General features: G+C 47.1%; 1 protein-coding gene across 1 annotated transcript; it reads left to right on the top strand.

The window, feature by feature from the left end:
• Positions 1 to 15,390: 15,390 nt before the first annotated feature.
• On the top strand, positions 15,391 to 18,875 carry LOC136531935 (bZIP transcription factor 39-like). The gene is made up of 2 exons (XM_066524591.1): positions 15,391 to 17,003; positions 18,003 to 18,875. The coding sequence occupies exons 1-2, from the start codon at positions 15,527 to 15,529 to the stop codon at positions 18,473 to 18,475; spliced, it is 1,950 nt and encodes a 649-aa protein (XP_066380688.1). The 5' UTR covers positions 15,391 to 15,526; the 3' UTR covers positions 18,476 to 18,875.
• The last annotated feature ends 805 nt before the right edge of the window (positions 18,876 to 19,680 follow it).

The following is a 19,680-nucleotide window of genomic DNA, read 5'->3' as shown; positions in this document are numbered from 1 at the left end:
GACCGATAAATGGTTGCATTGTTAGAGTTTGGCTCTACTTGTGCCACACCTATTCAAGGCAGTGTCCAACAGAGCAAAGAAAAAGAACTATTTTTGAAACTCTTACAGAGATGAGATAGATCTCTGATATACAGGGAGCACTTACAGTGCCTATTTTCACGGAATACCTCAGCCCATGAGACCTCTTTTAGATTTTTTTTATTGCAACCAAAGGTATAGGACTAACATACTTGGCAGCTATAAGCTTCAGGAAAATACTCTGCAAAATCTACATATGAAGGGTTGTTTATTGGTGCAATTCAATTCAGGCCATGGAAAAGAATATAAAAGAACTGGACACCTGGTAAGTGTAAATTCTTCATGTGGTTGTTGGTTGCCCATAACTAATGTTGGACAACTAATCACCTCGCTAAGAGGGGGCTACCACACTCTGAATTGTCCACTTTGTGACCAAGTTGAGGAGACAATCGACCACTTGCTCGTTTCATGTGTTTTTCACTCGAGAAATGTGGTTCAACATCCTACATAAATTTGGCCTGCAGTCCCTCCTGATGACATCTCCTTTGATGACCGGTAGGCAAGATCAGTTTATAGAGTGGATGGTCATATTAGAAAAGGTCTCAATTCGATTATACTTTTGGGGCTTGGTCAATCTAGAAACACCGCAATCTCTGTGTGTTTGATGGGATTACCTCCAACCTGAATGGTGTTATGCTGCTCATTAGGGAGGAGTTATTTTTATGGAGTTTGGCTGGGGCTAGTGGAATTTGCGGAGTCCATTGTACTCCATTGTACACTGATGACATCTCTCAATTCAACCTGATCACGTTGCTACTCCATTGCACACTGATTACGTTGAAGGACAACTTGTGAAAACCGAGCGACCATATGACCACGAATGGAAAAAAGATTAATTTCCTTCTTTCTTACGAACCAAATGTTACCTTCCTCCTTACAACAACTTCAAAAAGTTAAAGATGTCGTCCTACGTTTCTAGGGAGGTTTCTACAAGATCATTGTGTGCGGCGAGTGGATTTTACGGAGTCTTTAAACCTTTGTATGATAAGGGAGTTTGCATGTGTACCTTCCCTTATTACTATTTTTAGTATGATTCTCAAGCTTCAGATGGCGGTCACAAAGCCTAATACATAATGTACATTTAAGATACTTATATTAGTAATGGCCCCTTGGATTTGGAGACCCTGAGCGGTCGCATAGCCCGCACGGGCCAAAGGACACCCCTGGAAGAAAGAAGCTGCCCAGATTGATTTTTGATTACCTCTTGTTTTAATGGTCGTTTTATGTCCAGTAGTTCATCATTTGTAATATCAACTATTTTCCTTGATGAAAATCATATACGAGGCACCTTTTTAGTGTATTTATTAGAGAAAACTTCAAAAGTTTAATGGAGTGTTTGCTTCGAGAAATGCGGTGATGTATTATATTTTCATTTTTACTTTTTTTTTTAAAAAATGATTCATGAAATAGAATAAACTGATACATCATCATCTAATTTCTTAGAAACCAATAATTTAAACACTAGGGATGAGGCATTTTACTAAATCCTATAAGAATTAACTAACGATACACCATGTTATTTAGAATGAGATATTTTTCGAACCAAACACCTCTATAAAGTTTGTTCTACACTGCTAAATCTTTTGAGCTCCAATTTTCTCGCTAATTTGTTTGGGGCATACCTTTTCACTTCCTTCGCAATGCCATAGCAATTGTGTTGGGAAAAGGTTCTGAGCAGGTGGAGTTGTATATATTAGCTTAGGACCTCTTTGGTGGAGCTTCCGGAGGCTCCGGACACGCTACTGTGCATGCACTATTTAGAGAAGCCATTTTCCTTTCTACTTCTCCCCTCGCTAACAGAGCCACCGGAGCCACATATTCTAGCTCTACCAGCACCGGCTCTTCTGACACTTCTCTGGCGCATAGTGACGGAGCCAGAGCCAGCGTCAGCTCGGCCAAAAAGGTCCTTAGTGTGCGTGCATGTTGAGTATCTGCGTCTGTACTCATGTAATTCGAAAAAAAGGCTTACGGGTCGTGACTTAGTAAGTCCATAGACACTTCATATATTATTCTCCTTTTACACTACACATGCTTCATATCACGACAAGGCACCTAAAAATGCGAGCGAGCTAAAGACGTAAACGGCGTGTTCGATGGTTGGTTTCTAGGCTGATAAGTCCGGCTGGTGCTGGTTTGTTGTGAGAGAAAAATACTATTGATTGGCTGATAAACCCTGACTGAAACTAACCAGCGATCAGGCTAAAAGTATAAAAACAAGGGCCACGGCAAAGACGATTAGTATAGTAACACCAGCTTGGTACTCATCCCAATCCCAGCAATTGACGGGAGCATCCATCCTTTCTTCTCCTCACAGTCACAGGCTCACACTGGCCTGCAAGTCCGAGACATGAGGTGATCCTTTACCTTGGCAAATGGCAATGATTTGAACGTGTTGAACTTCGCGAAGCAACCAATCACGACCTTGAGTGCGACGATGCACGTCGGGACTCGAAGTTGTCTTGTTCAACGAAACTACCGCGACAGTCGGCGCGGCGCGGAGGACAAGGGACAAAGCTCAAACGATTCGGGCCGTGTTTTTCAGTCCGGCCATCGGCTTCACCAGACCACGACAGGTGGCGGATGGACGGTGCCACGGTGGCCACGCATCCGGCATCCGAGCCGGGAGCTGGGCCCATGCACATTCCTAGTGCGTCAGGCCGTCAGATAACACGGGCTCGTGGGCCAATTCTATTTATGGGCCAACGGTTTTGGAATCCGTGGACGCAGCCCACTGTTCACACCCGCTATTCTTTGGCTCCGCCTCCTGCAGACAAGCCCAACTAAATGGTTTAGTGTTATGGTTTGGTAGGAGGATTTTATAATTAAAAAAAGAGGAGTCAGAGCTGTTTTGGAGGAGCCATGAATTATACCTCCTCTAAAATAGCTCCGGTTTCTTTCGGAGGAGCCCTTGAGAAGGAGCCATGCAAAACAAGGCCTTAGAGCAAGTATCCAAACAAATGCTGATGCGAATACAAACAACAAGCAGGGCACGAAAGCCTATGCCGTGATGGGCCCATGAATGAACTAAATGTGAGGAGGATTAAAAAAGAGAATGTGAGACGTGACTAAAAGTAATAGTTTGGCTCTTAGGATAGCTCCAACAATCAACTTTTAAGCTAGCTTTAAGCATTTTTCTCATATTTTAATAGAAGAGTGAGAAAAACTAGCTCTTGATCAAGAGCTAAGCTCTTGCACACACTTTAAAGTTATGTGAGTGTGTCATGTGGGGCTATCCATATTAAAAGCTATATGCTAAAAGTTAGTACTATTGGAGGAGTTGGCTTAGAGCCAGTAACTAGCTCTAACAATTGTGGGTGCCCTTATAATTTGACTAATAGCGAATCAGTTAGACTGTCTCCAATGGTAGGAACGCAAACACGAGACTTATTCAAGGATTTGAGTCACGTACAGGGAAAGGGTCACGTACCCAAAACCTTTCTTCTCCAACAGCGAGGCGCGGAGCTCCGGCGTCTTCGTCTTCGTCTTCCCCGCGGCCGGCCACCGAGCTGCGAGCTCCGGCGAGGCGCACAACCCCCTTTCGCGCGAACAGCATGGACGGGGAGGGAGAGCGGAGCCACGCCGGCCGGCCGCAGGAGGTCGCGCGGAGGGGGGCAGCCGCGGCCGCCGGGGGTCCGCCCACACGGGGGGTGGGAGGAAGGGAGGGGGCCACCGGGGGCCGGCCGTAGCAGGCGCAGGCGCCGCCGCGTCGCGCCCGTCGCCGCTTCGGGAGGGAAGGGAGAGGGGAAGGGAGAGAAATGGAGGGAAGGAAGAGAGAGGGAGAGAGATGGGAGGGAGGAGCAGAGGCAGGAGAGAGGGGAGGGGCCGCCGGTGGTGCTGCGCCGGCTGCTGCTGCTGCCGGGAGGCGAGCCGCCTCCGTACCTGCCGGGAGAGGGAGAGAGATGGGAGGGAGGAGCGGAGGCATGAGAGAGGGAGAGAGATTTGCGTCGTCTCGAGAGCGAGACGCTTATTTGCGTTTCGTTCGTCGTTCAACGCAAAATGGCTACGGTGTTTGGGTCATCGGTTGGACCGTGTTTTGGGTACCTAAAGACACTGTAGATGACCTATTTTGTATTTGGGTTGTGTTATTGGAGAGAGTCTTACCTCTATTATTGAACTTGCTCTCACGTGCTTGTGTGGAGAGTTAAGACTCCTTTAGTTCTTTGCTTCGTTAAAACAAGAAGATCGCGCTACTAGACAAGCCATCCCACACACTAGGAAGCACAAATATCATCTCTAAGGAATTTGAAACCTTTACCTCCTTCCTGGGGTGGTCAAGTCCTTAGGGCAGTCCCAATGGAAGAAACTGATGCGGTTTCCATAGCACAAGAAATCATCTATAGAAACTACCTTCTACAGTGGAGGTGTCTTTATGTAATAATTATTTTTTCTTTCTCTCTCCCAACTCTATCTTCTTCCTCCAATGGGAGTGTGGCACGAGCCTCATGAAAACTGGTGGTTTCTCCCCAATGGCGATTTCATGGTTTCTTGGTGCATTGGGTCAAGAGAATACCTGATTTCTTCATGAGGAAACCATTTCTATGATTTTTGCTCCATTTCTTCATTAATTACGTTGCCATGTCAGCATTTTGTCTACGTGGTAAGTCATTTAATGAGGATAGAAACCATCATCAATACACCATTGGGACTGCCCTTAGGGACTCACTCTCGTGGCTTCGGTCACAACGACTAGGAGAGAAAAAAATTCCCTCATTTGTCCTACATCCAAAGCACATGTTTGTGGTAGCTTATCTTACAGAGCTACGGTGCCGCTGTATAAGGGTGAGACAGTAGTTCGGAGGCTTTATCGATCTGCATGAGAAGATTTTCTTCTTAAGTCGGAATATCCGATGGTTGTCTAACCCCCGCGGATCTTTTTTTTTAAAAAAAAAGAAATCGAACACATAGGCTCGCTTGGTAGGGCGGCACGATACCCAGTGAAGAAAATTAGACGCGTCTTCAAGGGTAAGGGTATGTTCGGTACCTTTGCTAACTTAGGCTAACAAGGTAAGCTAACTCTAGATTAGCTAGATAAGGTTAGACAAGACTAGAATAGCTAGAGTGGATAAACAGTCTATATCATACTTCCTATGTCCTAAAAAATTACAATTCTGAATTTTGACTATATTAAATTTGTCTTAAATTTAAATAAGTTTATGAAACTAGTATAAATCTTTATATATTTAAATATGTTTACTATAAAAACGCATTCTCAATATAATGATACTTATTTATTTAGTATTATAAATATAAGAAGATTGGTTGACTTAGAAAAAAAAACGCCCTAAAAATACAGACCCAGACTGTCCCGTGTTCTTTTTCTCGCTTCTACGCGAGGGAAAGTTCACATGCACAGGCTAAAATGATGAAAGCACGCCTCAACACTCAATGACACCACCCTCGATCTGATCAAAGATTACGAAGCCGAAGCTTCCATGTGCAAACTTTGCACCACAATTCCACACGCTATACAGTGGGTTAAGAGGAAGTGAAGCACATTATTTTCTGAAAAGATGAGGCCCACTCTCTGCCATCGATTGGAGGTTAGAAAGAGCTTTCACTGTCGAAATATTACAAAATTATTCATTGGCATATACTGGCACCTAATGAAGGGAGTAGCCCCCCCCCCCCCCCCCCCCCCGGGACGGCAGGCCGGTTGTACGGTTACTTTCTTATTAGTGGTATAGAACGGCAAGTAGAATGGGCATATGTAGTACGTATGTTCCCTAAATAAATTTTAAAAAGGAATTTAAACGTACTAGCTGCATGATTCAACCGAGGGTAAGTACTCCCTCTGTTCTAAATTTTAAGATGTTTTGTCTTTTTAGATATATTTCTTTTACTATACATATACACAAATGTATATCTGAGTGCATAGCACAAAAAAAACAATATATATAATGGAACTGAGGGAGTACATTAGTTTTATCTCATACATGATCTCCTATAATAATGTCATGTAATTTTAAGTCAACTTATCGAATAACTTATATATAATAAGTTGTCTTTCGATTACACCGTATTAACTCACATATTTTAAATTTATTCTTAGAATGTCGGCGGGCGGACGACGATGGCGAGGAGTCCGACGACGACCACCCCCACATCCTACCTAGATGTTGTCCGTCGACCGGCGAAGCCGGTAACGACGTCCCCATCGCACGCCCAGCCTCGTTCAATCATTGTTCGGGACCATGGCGGAGCGGATGCTGGTCAGTAGAGACAAAAGAAGAAGACGGAGGCATCGCAGACGGCCGTGCCCCCAGCTGGTGTGCGGCATGCCTGCACGGTCAGTGGACGGCCGCGTCCCTGCCCGCCAACGCATCGGCCAGCGTGTAACACCCTAGGTGTTTGGCTTCCGCTAAATTGCATTTCATTTCATAAACATGTGCATCATCTATCTCATCATGCCATTATCACTGAAACATGCATATGCAACATTTCCAACTGTGTGTGTTTCATACTTGATTGTTGTGAATAGTAATGGTGTAACCTGTGAATGCAACATGAATTTCTCATACCTTGAAACATGGCAACATGGTAGTAATATGACAAGTATAGAATAACAACAAAGTCATGAAACATGCGAAACATTGAATTGCAACATTTGGGTGAATTGCTTGTTTTGTTGCTTCATCACATGTGATCATTTGAAATGGGTATAGCATTTGTGTAAAGTGGTTGATTATGGTCTAATACACCTTAACTACACTTAGGGTAATTGTTGGAACATTGTTCATGTAGATCAAAATGACTAAATTGCCCTCAAGAGGAGGTTTGACTTGAATTGACCCTTAGAGTGCCACTGTTTGACTGAGTCAAAAGACCAACTTAGAGACTCTGCATGGCTGTGCACTCTTTACCAAAGTTGTAGCTAATTTATTAAGGAACAAAAGTTGTTTTATGATCAACTCATGAAAATGGCTAGAACATGCTCAAACATGGCCCACAAGTCAGAGTTCCATGCTGATTTCACACTGAAAAAATTGTCTAAGTCATTGATGCCATTTCAGTTTGATTGAGCCACCTTTGGCTTGATACAACTTAGGATACAGGGTGAATTAGCTGTAGAGTTCTAAAACAAAGTTGTAGCCCTACTATAGCTCTGCAACTTTCGTATACATTATTTCCACTAAATCGTCATGGTTTAAGAGATCCATCATGGTTAAGTTCGCCTGTCAGTCATAGTCATTGAGCACTGAATCGAAAAGTTTCAGAAAACGTTCAGTGAACACGGTGGCCGACCGGCGTAGGAGCTGCTCGCCGCGTGTCGCTCATGCTCTGCCAACGCCACCACGTCGCGCGTCTGCGCTCCAAAAGAAGGCCAGCGCCTGCCCGACGCACTCGCCTGCTCCATTCGCTTCTCCTTCGTTTTCACCGCGCGCAGCGCTAAGCCACAGCCGTCCGCCATTGCCGGCCGAGCCTTCGCCCTCGCCTAGCTCACGCGTCTTTGCAAAAATGCGTTGCCCAGTTCGCCCAGAGCCTCGCCGTGATCCCCTCTACCACCTCCACCGTTCAATCGAGTCAATTGAGTCTTGGTAAGCGTGTATTCATCGTTTCTTCCACCGCCGCCATGGCTGACCTCGCCGGAGTTGGCGCTCCACGCGGCCAACTGTCCTCGCACCCTTGCCATCCCTTCTCTCCCTTGCGCTAGGTGCTGTGGACGCTACTGATGCTCATAGGGTCAACCGATAGGACCATGACACAGTAGTCTCGCCGGAGCCGGCCATGCCGTGGTCGTGCGTTGCCGTGGTCGTCACCACCCCCAGTAGCCGCAGCAATAGCTTTGATTGAGGGCACCGCTAGATGCGCACGGACGAGGTGAACATCGTAGTACTGCTGGACAGGCCGGAGGAGTCACCGGCGACGAGCTTCGCCGCCGCCCTTTTCTTCCTCCCCTGTTTCTCTCGCTGACGCGCGGGCCCCTTTTGTCAGTCGCCGATGCCAAGGCGGGAGCCAGCGTGGGCTGCGCCGCGTTTTGGGCCGCGCCAGCGCGTGTGTCGTGGACCGCCGGATCTGTTCGGGCCGGCCCAGCCAGTAGAGTAGGGTTTCAAATTTGTTTTTGTTTTATTCTTTTCACATATTTGTATAGATATTCAAAAATATGTATCTCCTAATTGATAGATTCAAATGATGTGGTTCCAATTTTGCTGAGTTCATGATAATGTCTAGTTTATATTAAAAATATGATTTATGCCATGTTCTGTTATGAAAATAGGAGTTTTTATTTATCTCTTTTAATCATGGAGGAATTAGGGATAATTATATCTTTTGCTATGTAGCTCCAAATGGCATGAAATTTTTATGGTGTACTGCTCATATCATGAATAGCTTGTAGTTAAAATTTCATATATTTTGGACACTGTATGTAGGAGATATAAAATTCTCTTGTTTGCATGGATGGATCTTGTGTGAATTTTCATAATTTTTCTATAGATCCAGTAAAGGTAACATTTGGTGAGTGCTATTCTTATGCTAGAATGATGCTAGGAAAAATGTGAAATTTATTGCTTGACACTTTTTATTAGGGTTTCCTAATTATGCTAAAAATAGACATGCCACCTATTATTTTGGATACAGCAAGTTCTGCTTGCCCAATGGCTTTGAAATTTTTATGGTAGTCTATGTGAAGCATGAGATAGCTACTGTAATTTTTGTAGATTTTTCTGAACAGTTTTACTATATATTGCTTTAATCACCTAATTAACTAGATAAATTAGAAAAGGATATTAAATAATTTATTTAGCAATTGGCACTATACTTTCTAGTGTTTCTCTAGTATGTGCAACAAGTTGGTAAACTTGGTTTGGTCAAATTATGCTTTTGCATCATCATTAAATAATTAAGTTAGTAACCCTGTCGTTTCTGGACAGATTCTAGGTTTACTGGAATTCAATTTGGTTAATGTAAGAATCATGCTTTGATGTTTACAAATGATTTGTAGAGAATTTCATAAGCTTTCCAGAATGTCCTCATGCAAGTCATTTGGAATTATAGAACTCTTGTTGTGATTGAATTAAGGGACTACTTGTGTGCATATGAAACTTTAAATGTTAATTTATGTATGTCTTTACTGTTTCTAAGTTTGTGGTAATGTTCCTAGGTGTTAGGCTTTTAACTGAAGATGAGCATCTTTATCTTAGGTTATGCAAGTTAGGTAAGTTGATCTTGTTCTTTAAGTTAAGTTAGATACATGTTTAAAGTGATTTGAATAGAGCTATGTTTCTCGGTAAACGAGTGTCCAGTGATGTTTTTATTAAACACTTACTGTGATTCATTCATCATGAGCATCATGTCATTCCTTATGCATCCATAATATTTATCTTGTGCATCGGCATGCAATAGGTGTACCGGAAGGAGTAACACTGCTGGAATTCGAGAAACCGAGCGAGCAGCAGCAGCCGACACCGGAGGTTCAGGAGGTGCAGCCTTCAGGAGAAGTGCCAGACGAGGTCACAGTTGAGTGCCCGGATCACCGTCCGTGCAACTTTGTGAAAGGCAAGCCCCGGAGCATATTAAGCCTCCTAATTTTTGAAATGCAGTTACAGTATTATTGTTACATATATATATTGTTGCATTAAGTTTAGGTGTTGGATGCAAACACTTGCTGCATTGGTTATCCAATCCTTGTCCAGATATTGATACCCTGAATCCTATGTAGCTCAGGCTCGTGTAGTGCTTAGCCCTACTTTAACATGGTAGAAGTCAGGTGATTTCCTGTCACCTGCGAGATATAGGAAGATACATATGGCACGATTGGCTATATTTGCTATCGTGGAAAAGAACCTGTCTTAATCTAAAATAAAGACCGGGCGGAGGCTTGCCGGTTTGTAGTGACTCCATCTGTGTCGATTAAGGACTGAATCTTGGAGCCTTTCCTGTTCATGTTGAACGCATGTCTCTCTCTTAGTTGGCCGTGTCCAAAGACCGACCGCGAAGCCGAGTAGCTCACCTCAGGCCGAGAGTCGATAAGTATAAAGTGTGTATCGGAAGGGAGCCGTAGGCGTGAGTCCAAGGGCAGGTGATTTAAAAGTCCTGATCGTCCTGGCAGAAGGGTAATCCCTGAGAGTGCTGGCGCTGATCGAACCCGTGAATTTGGTTCCTAAGTTATTCCAAAGGTGACCCACGGCTACCCTTGCTAAGTATGCCAGGGTGAGAGTTAGGAATACCTCCTCAGCTGAGTTGTAATTCAATTCGAATCACCGTCTCTCCCGGTTAGTGAGAACTTGACGGGCTTATCTCCAAAGTAGATACACTAAATAACCTAATGGTTCGGAAATGATGATATGATGATGATAGCCTTATTATACCTGCTATGGTTAATATTGATTGCTCCTAATAAGTGAGTGCTCTAGTACAGGTGCTAATCTAGTGGACAGGTAAATGATGATAACTTTATGCGAAGTTTAAATTGGTTACTATATTCATAAGCTCTTTTATGCAACTGTGTCAAGTTAGCCCACCTTAAAGGCCTTGCATGACCCTTGGTGTCTTTTATTTCTGGTTTGACGGGTAAGTCTAGCTAAGTACCTTCTCGTACTCAGGGTTTATCTCCCACCTGTTGCAGATGACCAGTTCTACTTTGGTTGCTGCAAGTATTGCATTCTTCCAGCTGGGGATGAAGACTAGACCGTTGGGCGTGGTCTCTACTAGTTCTCATTCCTAATGATGCTTTTGTGGGACATGACTCAGATCTGGCAATGTATTTGAAACTATGAAGTTATGTACTAAACTATGTTGCTTCCGCAAATTCAAACTTGGTTTGTAATATTTTTATTCGAACTCTGATGGATGTAATCCGAATGCTACTTGTGAAATGTTGTAACGAATGATATGTTGTGTTGAATCACTATGGTCTTGGTTTGTATGTTGAGAGTTGGTTGAAATCCTTCGTGATTTTCGGACTACCGGAATTATGGGAGCTTAAGTACAGGAATTTGATCACTTCGGTGATTGTTTTTGTATTTACGTTCTTATGATTTGGTCGGTTCTGTTACAGCCAGCGTAGGCGGGTCTTCGCTCCCAACGTTGATGGGTGGTGGGAGATCCTTCCTTGACCAGAGATACGATCTGCGGCCGCTTCGGTTGAGCCTCGCCAAGAGCAGCTCCTGCCAGCCCAGAGGATCCTCATAGAGCTTTCACGACAGATGTTTCAACTGCTTCTCCTACTCGCATAGAGTAGCGACTTGCTGGTTGCCACAATGTTGTCTGCGCTGCCACGGCTTTGGCCACCTCACCAGGGACTGCAGGCGGATTAGGTCTGCTGCGGCGATGAAGGCGAAGGGTGGCTTTCCTCATGGAGAAGAGCCACCGGCCCCCAACACACGCCCCATGGCGGCCTGCGCGAGTTCGGTCGGGTCTACGGGGGCGCCAGCAGAAGTCGGCGACGACGCTGGTGGCGCCGGAGCAAGTCGGCGAGCAACACCAGCATGGACGCACTGACCGAGAACGCTACTACCTTTGTTGCTGCACACTACCTCCATGTGCCAGATCCGCTGCTGCTGGAGCTATGCGTAAGCACGGGACCTCACGAGTGGATCGACCCAATGTTGGAGGAGTTTGCCGCCTCGCACGTCGTGAGCCGGCCATCGCCCGCCACGTCGACTACACCTCAAGATGATGAAGCATCGCTAGTGCACACCACTTCTCCCGCGAAGGCTTGGACGATGAGCTCGCCTACGCTATAGCCGAAGCAGGGGCAGTCACCAGTCACGCCACAGTGGGCGGGACACGCCGTGGTGCCCGAGGCGTGCTCCAACAACATACCCCCCAGGCGAGGACGCGGTCATCCCCACCCTGCCACCGTGAGGGGGACAACCCGCCGTCGTTGATGACAAGGCACGCCCACAAAGCCAATGCCATTCACCCAACCGTTGACACGACCACACCTCCCGAGGAACGCGGGAGCTCCACCACCATGAGGTTAAAGCGGTTCACTGCAAAGATCCTGCTTAAGGTGTCACTGCCGCTGCTGCCTCAGCCAGATGTGGAGGCACAACCAAAGTTGCCAACTCACAGCAGGAGAATTGCCGCTCAGGCGCTTTCATGTGTCCTGGCTTCGAAGCGAGGGAGAGGCGCTGGTGATGAACCGGATGGGTTTTCTTAACGGGCAGACGAGGCCTTCCACAGTGTCCATGGACGCCTACGACAGCATCTTCGTCGACCAGCTCAACCCCTCGCATGCTGAGGCAATGCGTCAGCTCTTCCTAGACCCACAAGGAGAGCGACCGAGGCCGCGCACTCCAGCACGTCTAATCGCCGATGATGGCTATGTAGTATGATTAACGAGTAATAGCCCATGAGCTTCTTATGCTAGGGAGGGCAGAGCCGATTGTATAACACTAGTGCCCCCACTCTAGTGTGCCATGTTCGTGGCACGTCGTTGTAACTTTTACTATTTCTCGATTTTAATATAAAGATGTGCAAACCTTTTGCGTATTCGAGAAAAAAATAGGAACAAAGAAGTTGTCTCATAATTATAAAATTTAGGTTGTGAATGGTTATTTAATGAAAGGAAAAAGTCTATATAACCCCTTGATGTTTGGAGCGATGTCTACTTCACCCCCTAAAGTATAAAACCAGTTATTCTACACCTTAAACATCTTCAAACCGTCTATATAACTCCATGAGGTGGTATTGGACCCTGGTTTTGCTGACGTGGTTATCTATCTGTCACACATAGCCACCATGGCGCTCTGCCCAGCTGTTAGGCCCTCTTGGCCCATGAGCTAGCGCAGCTAGCTTCAACAGCTTCGCCGCGACCATCCACACGGGCAGGTCAGCCTTGTGATTACTCCATGCCGTCAATGCGACGACATGCACGGGAGGACAACGATTCCAGGCCATAGGCGACACCATCGCGACCGCCCAATCGGTGTTGTCCGGGCTTGACGCCTCCACCTTCCTCTGCTTCTACGGTCTCGGTGGCACGGCACAACGGGCCAGAACTCTAGGCGCACAATGACGCTCGGGGCGGCCGTATCAGCCAGGAGCGGTGTAATAGGCAGCACCATCAACACCGGAGACGACGGGCACGGGAGCTTGCGGGGAGGAGCGAAGGAGCGAGGGGAGGAGGCGATCCCGACCGATGGGGAACACGCTCAGAGCCTGCCGACACCCGCTCAGTGGCCCGTGCTCACGGTCAAGATGCACCAGTGCAGAGAACGGCACTACCATGTAAGCTGCCCTCCCACCCGCCGGCCATCGATAGTTGCTTCGCCAATCTGTCAGCTCACCTAAAGGTAGTCTGACACGTGTTTGATTCGAATGCTCATGGTTGCAAGCGAAGAACGGCTGGAGAACGACTGAACGGGTGGCTGCGGACGAGCACCCTGCAACCCTGCATTCGTCAACAACCACAGCCGCCGCCGCCGCCACCTCCACAGCCACTACCACCATCTTCGATGTCCTTTGTTTTGTTTGTCGCCGGATGGTGCTGTGCCTGTGTGAGTTATGTATGCATTGCTTAATTCAATTCTCGATGCTGGTTGCCTTGAATGATACGTGTTCATATCGATCGGAGGATAATGCATGTGTAGGTGTCCAAGCTGGTACACGGGCTGGGATAGCTACCTAAACGGCGTCTGGGTCTGGCCAGCAAAATCATGCTCATGCATGCATGAATTGCTATCTGTGAGGCACGCAGGGCTGCAACCTGCAAAAGCTGAACGAGATGAGATGGCACAGGATGGCAGAGAGATGCTAGTACTCTGTACGTAGCCGGTCTCGCCTTCTACGGGGTCGGCGAGCGGGACGGTGCGGCCGGTGCTGCTGGTGACGGGGGCCTAGGCGCTCGTCGCGGGCGAGGCGGCTTGTTGTAGAAAGCGTTCCCCGGATGGCAATCCGGGGATGCGGCGTGTCTGAGCCCTCTACAAGGACGTCGGCCTTGCTGCCACGGTCACCGCGCTGCGGACCTGCGATGACGTCGCGCAACTCGCACCCGTGACGACAAGCCTGGTCAAGGGTGCGTGGGTGGTGGCCCCGGCATGCGCGGGCCGAGCGAGGGGCGCTTGAGCGCGATGCCTGGCAAGCGTGCGCAGGTTGTGACTGGGCGCGTGGCGGCGTGAGTACTGGCGCGCGGTTGTTCCCCGCACGCGCAGGCGCAGCATGCCTACCCCTACGACCCAGGCGGGCAAGGTTGCCTCCTAGCTCGGGTCATGAGGTGGGACCACCAGCTTGCTCGAATGACCTGATGGGCGGGCTCGGGCGGCGGCATGTGCTTGCCTGCCATGGTGGCTGTCCAGATAGGCAAAACCGCCCTGCAATACCAGCCAGGGGGTTTTCTAACCGGCTTGGCAAACTTTAAGGTGCTAAATACATGGTTTTGTAGATAGAGGGGTTAAGTAGACACCCAATGATACATGAGGGGGTTATTTAGACTTTTTCCTTTAATGAAATAACAATATTTTTATTTTGTTTTTTTTCTCTTTTCCATCTATATCATAAAAAGTCCAACATAACTATGCATACGAGACCATTAAGACGGTCTCCGACAAGGAACTCATATGGGCATCCAAATCCAAAATCGGTAGCAAGAGATCCAAAATCAGCCTCTAACAGAGTACCTATACGAGAGACCTATTTTGGGTTGCCTGAGAGGCACAACCCAAATATGGACATCCTCTCTCCTGGAAACGCATTTGCAGAAAGGATTCTCTTTTGGGTCTTGTTGTCGGAGAAAATGTCGAATATGTATTGAACATTTTGTATGTAGCGTTACCAAAAAGACGAATAAATCTTGTATTTTAGGTACCGTTGTTGAAGATAGCCTAAGATAAACTAGTAACGTGGTTTCCCTAAAAGAGTAGAGATGACCCAAGAGCGAAGAGGCAATCAGAAATCAGCTAATCTCAAAGGATGGATATGTAAAAAATTCCCAAAAATCATTAAAATTGCCTATCCAGATCGTCACATTGGCTGCACCACTGACCCGCCCCACCGGAACCTTCACGAACAGACCCTGTAAACTTTTCTAACCGATCTACCCACGTCCTCTAACCTAACACTATCCAGACCATGACCCCACACGCCAGCGCACACAGTCCCAGGCATCTTAACTTCTCCGTTACTCATGCTTAAAGCGCTTTCAGCACGCCAAGCCGCCAGTGCCCAACAGTAGCAAGTCCAGATCTAGCTGCTACCCACGCAGCGACAGCGCCCACGTCTACTTCTACGCCAATGACTTGTGGGCCTAGATCAAGTGTAGGTCCCGCTCGTCACTTGGAAAGAAATGATACGTTCGGGTAAACTTCGAGCAGGAAGACCGGATCGGGAAGTGGCACGTCCCGAGCACGAGCTCTCGTCAACCCCCGACTCCGTCCGCACTCCGTACCCGTGACTTCCATTCCAAAGCACCCCGCTCCTTCCTCCCGTGCCTACACCTCGACGATGCCAAAACCCTAGCGCGAACCCCGCCTCTCCCCGTCCTGTTCCTCGTGACGCGGCGGCAGCCATGGCGGAGCCGGCGCTCCTGGACCCCTCCCCCTTCGATCTCCGCCACTACCCGGCACACCTCTTCGACCCGGACCTCCCCCTCGCCGCCGGCGGCCTCCCGCTTGGCGAATTCGCCGGCGACGACGGCTGCGATGGCCTGGAGTTCGACCTGCCCGTAGATTTCTCTATCGACGACTTCCTCCTCCGGTCCCCCGACCGCGGGGACGACGGCGACGACTCCGGCGAGGGCTCCGCCGCCGGATCCGGCCCCGCCGCGTCCTCCCCGGCCACCTCCGGGGCCAACTCCGCCGTGGCCAACGCCGGCGTCCGCGAGGTGAAGCACGAGGACTCGGACGAGGGAAGGAGCGGCGCCGCCCCGAACTGGAGCCTCAAGCGGAAGCAGGCGAGTCCCGGAGGAGCGACCTCGGACGGGTCCAAGTGCCGCCGATCCGGCGATGGGGAGCTTTCCCCGTCTGCATCGGCGTCGCGTGCCGTCGCGGAGGACTCCGACGAGAGGTGCGCGGGCGGCGAGGAAGAGGACAAGCGCCGGACTGCGCGCCTGATGCGGAACCGCGAGAGCGCGCAGCTCTCTCGGCAGAGGAAGAAGCTGTACGTCGAGGAGCTGGAGGAGAAGGTGAAATCGATGCACTCGGTGATAAATGACCTCAATTCTAAGATCTCCTTCATCGCGGCCGAGAACGCCACACTGAGGCAGAAACTCGGTGGTGCCGGGGTGAGTGGCCCGCCACCTGGGGTGTATCCACCGCCACCACTGCCGGGCATTCATTTCCCCTGGGTTCCTGGGTATGCAATGCGGCCTCATGGCTCCCATGTCCCACTTGTGCCAATCCCACGATTGAAGCCACAGCAGGCAGCAGCTGCAGGGAAGGTATCCAAGAAACAGGAGGTCAAGAAGTCTGTGGAGAGCAAGAGTAAAACCAAGACCAAGACCAAGAAGGTGGCAAGTATTAGCCTTCTTGGTTTGCTGTTTGTTGCACTTGTCTTTGGTGCTTTTGTTCCTGGGTTCAATCATAGTCTTGGATTGAGAGGAAGGAGCGACAATGTGATGTTTGGAAATTTTGGCCATGCTGATGCTATGGTGTTTAGTGTCACTAACCATGGTAACGGACCTAAAGGTGGTTTGAACAGTAGTGACATGATTAGTACTGATCCTGGAATGATTACTGGGCATGCTGATGGAATGGGGCAGAAGCATCAATCTGCAAATAACTCCAGTGAGATCTTGCCTGCTTTGTTGTATGTGCCGAGGAATGGAAAACATGTTAAGATCAATGGCAATTTGATTATTCATTCTGTGCTTGCAAGTGAGAAAGCAGTGGCACATAAGGCCTCAAATGGTCAGTCAGTTAAAGATCGTAAGGATACCAGTGTTGCTATAGCTCGCTATCTGTCCCCACCTGGAAAGGATATGAATTCAAAAGAGATGTTCCCGCCAGATGCACCAATGCCACAGTGGTTTCGTGAAGGAATGGAAGGTAAGCACGTTGATGTTTAATTTGTTTAGCAATGTCATATTCTTTGTTTATTTGTGGTAGCACATTCACCATGAAATTCATTTGTACCATGTCTAGCATTCAGACATCCTCTTATGTGATGTGTATATAATATAAAATTTAGAACTTCACCAATTAAAAATACGAATCTAAATGGTAAGTTTGAGCAAGTGATTTGTGGAAAACACGTGAAAGCAAGTTAGATTGGGAAATAAAGCTACCACCTTGAATCATAATTAAAGGACGTTTTGGTTGGACAACAAAGTTGACTTGTAATTAGTTATATTTTGCTGTCCAAAATGTCATCTATTGCGACCTGAGGGAGTATAAGTTGCCAGCTATTAACATGACATGGTAGCGTGGCAAGAAAATGGAACTATGTCCATACTTGAGGTATCTTTCTTTTAGGGGGGAGGGGGGTATCTATAATTGTGATGACCATGCCATATGGACTCATAAGAACTTGTGTGTTGTTATTGCTTGATTATATAACTTCTGTGGCCATGTACAATGGCAGTAAGGAAATTTCAACTTGGATGGGGTGATCTTTGTATGCTGATCCTGCTCTCTTCACCCATTTCTGAGGTTGCATACAGTGCATACTTAAATTTGCAGCCTATGCTCACAAAATCTTTCAAGCTTTAAGCCTAGTTCAAAGTTCAAACTTGGAAGTAAAGTTTCTACATCTTAGGAGATAGTTTTTGACCTCAAATCTGAAGTTTGCTGTCTTTGATCAGAGATTTAATTCTAGCGGTTGCTTTTCCTGATAAAATGAGGAGAGGCAACAAATTGGAACTCTCAACGATAAAATCTGTGTTCATTTTTTTGATATTTCAGTAATGTTTAGTAGGCATTCCAGAATATCCAGATTTTTGTCAAACATTTCTTGTCAGAATCTCCAACTGTCTGGTTGAGATTTGATACTCCTTGAGTATTTATCCATAGTGTCTTACTCTGGGATTTGTGTGTAACAATTTTCAGGACCCGTTTTGAACTCCGGAATGTGCAGTGAGGTATTCCAGTTCGATATTTCCGCAGCTTCGGTCAAATCTGGTGGCATTATACCTGCTTCTCCAACTGTGAACTCCTCAAGTGTCAATGCTACCCAGAAAATTCAGAAGCCTGCTCCTGCTTATGGGGGCAAGCTAAAAAACAGGAGGATCATGTATAACGAGGCGATTCCACTCACTGGAAAAACGGTGAACAACACAAAGCCTCAGTCTTTTAACAGCACTTCTGAAAGCAGCAAGGTACCTGATAGCAAGCCAGCATCATCAGTTATCGTCTCTGTGCTAGCTGATCCCAGGGAGGCTGGCAATGGGGATGGTGACCCAAGAGTATCACCAAAACCCCTCTCCAGGATATTTGTCGTCGTACTGCTTGATGGTGTCAGATACGTGACTTACTCGTGCACACTTCCTTTCAAGAGCGCCAGCCCCCACCTTGTGAACTAACCTTGGGGCCAGTGCAGCTTTTTGGTTCATGAGTGGCTAGATAGTTTGGTGAATCTGATGCATTGGAGGTAGATGAATACAGTCATGTGGCGTTGCTTGCTAACAATGGAAATAGACTTTTAAGACTTGCACTCGGCCTGAGGTAATTTGACTTTGTCGAAGGTTTGTAGTGGGGATTGGCGAAATGTTCTGCAAGTTCAACCTTAACACATGAGGTTTGTGCTTCTATGTAGTCGAGTTCTTATACTCACCTCTTTATGGGGTATGATCCTGTAATACTCTTTGATTGCGGAACTGGAAAATGTAACAGTTGATGAGGGAAGACAATAACTGAAAACAACTTTGTACTAGTATAGTAGTATATATAAATATAATGAAGTGTTTTAATGATTAGTTGATGCCTCGCTCTTGAATTTCGAATGTGTTGTCTGCACTATTATCCCTAGATTAGTGAAAAATGTTCGACGAACTTCGTTATGGATTATATTTATTGTGAAGGAAGCCGTTTTATAATTTGCAATAACAATATATTTGCCCTACCCAGGTATACATGGCCATCGGGCCGTGCCGGCCCGGAACGGTGTCGTGCCTCAATGGGCCGCCGTGCCTGTCGGGCCGTGCCTGGCCTTCGGCCCAAGGTACGGTCCGTGGGCCGTTTGGCCGTGCCATGCCGCCCGTTGGGCACGGCCATTTTCACTGTGCCGGGCCGGCCTACAGCCCGACAGGTAAAAAAACACCTCCAAAAAACCACCAAGTGCTGAAACACTTCATTTTCAAATTTCAACAAACAAAAGATCACATTTTCATTCACATTCACACACAGTTATCAACATTCACATTCATACACAGTTATGAACTGATCTGATCAACATTCACATTCACACAACTGTTAACTGATCAACTGATCAAGTTACCATTTTCATTCACAGTGACAGACTGACAGTTCACATCACAGATCACAGCACAAAGACAAAAGGAGACTAGATTATATGAAAATGATGATCAAAAGGAGCTGTTTTGTGCGATGCCGCCTCATTAAAAACCTTTCTAGGTAAAACTCACCCTTGTGAGAAACCCTAAAAAGGAAAAAAGAACACCATTATCTGTTCAACAACATACCAATGCTGTGCAGTCAACAATTCTGAACCATAATTAGAGTTAAGCTACACAGAAAATACTTCTTTGTATGGTAGCAAATGCTTAAG

This window comes from Miscanthus floridulus, unplaced genomic scaffold (genome assembly GCF_019320115.1).
Source record: "Miscanthus floridulus cultivar M001 unplaced genomic scaffold, ASM1932011v1 fs_480_1_2, whole genome shotgun sequence".
Classification (NCBI taxonomy): Eukaryota; Viridiplantae; Streptophyta; class Magnoliopsida; order Poales; family Poaceae; genus Miscanthus; species Miscanthus floridulus.
The sequence above is the reverse complement of the archived record's forward strand: the minus strand, read 5'-3'. Positions and strand labels throughout refer to the sequence as shown.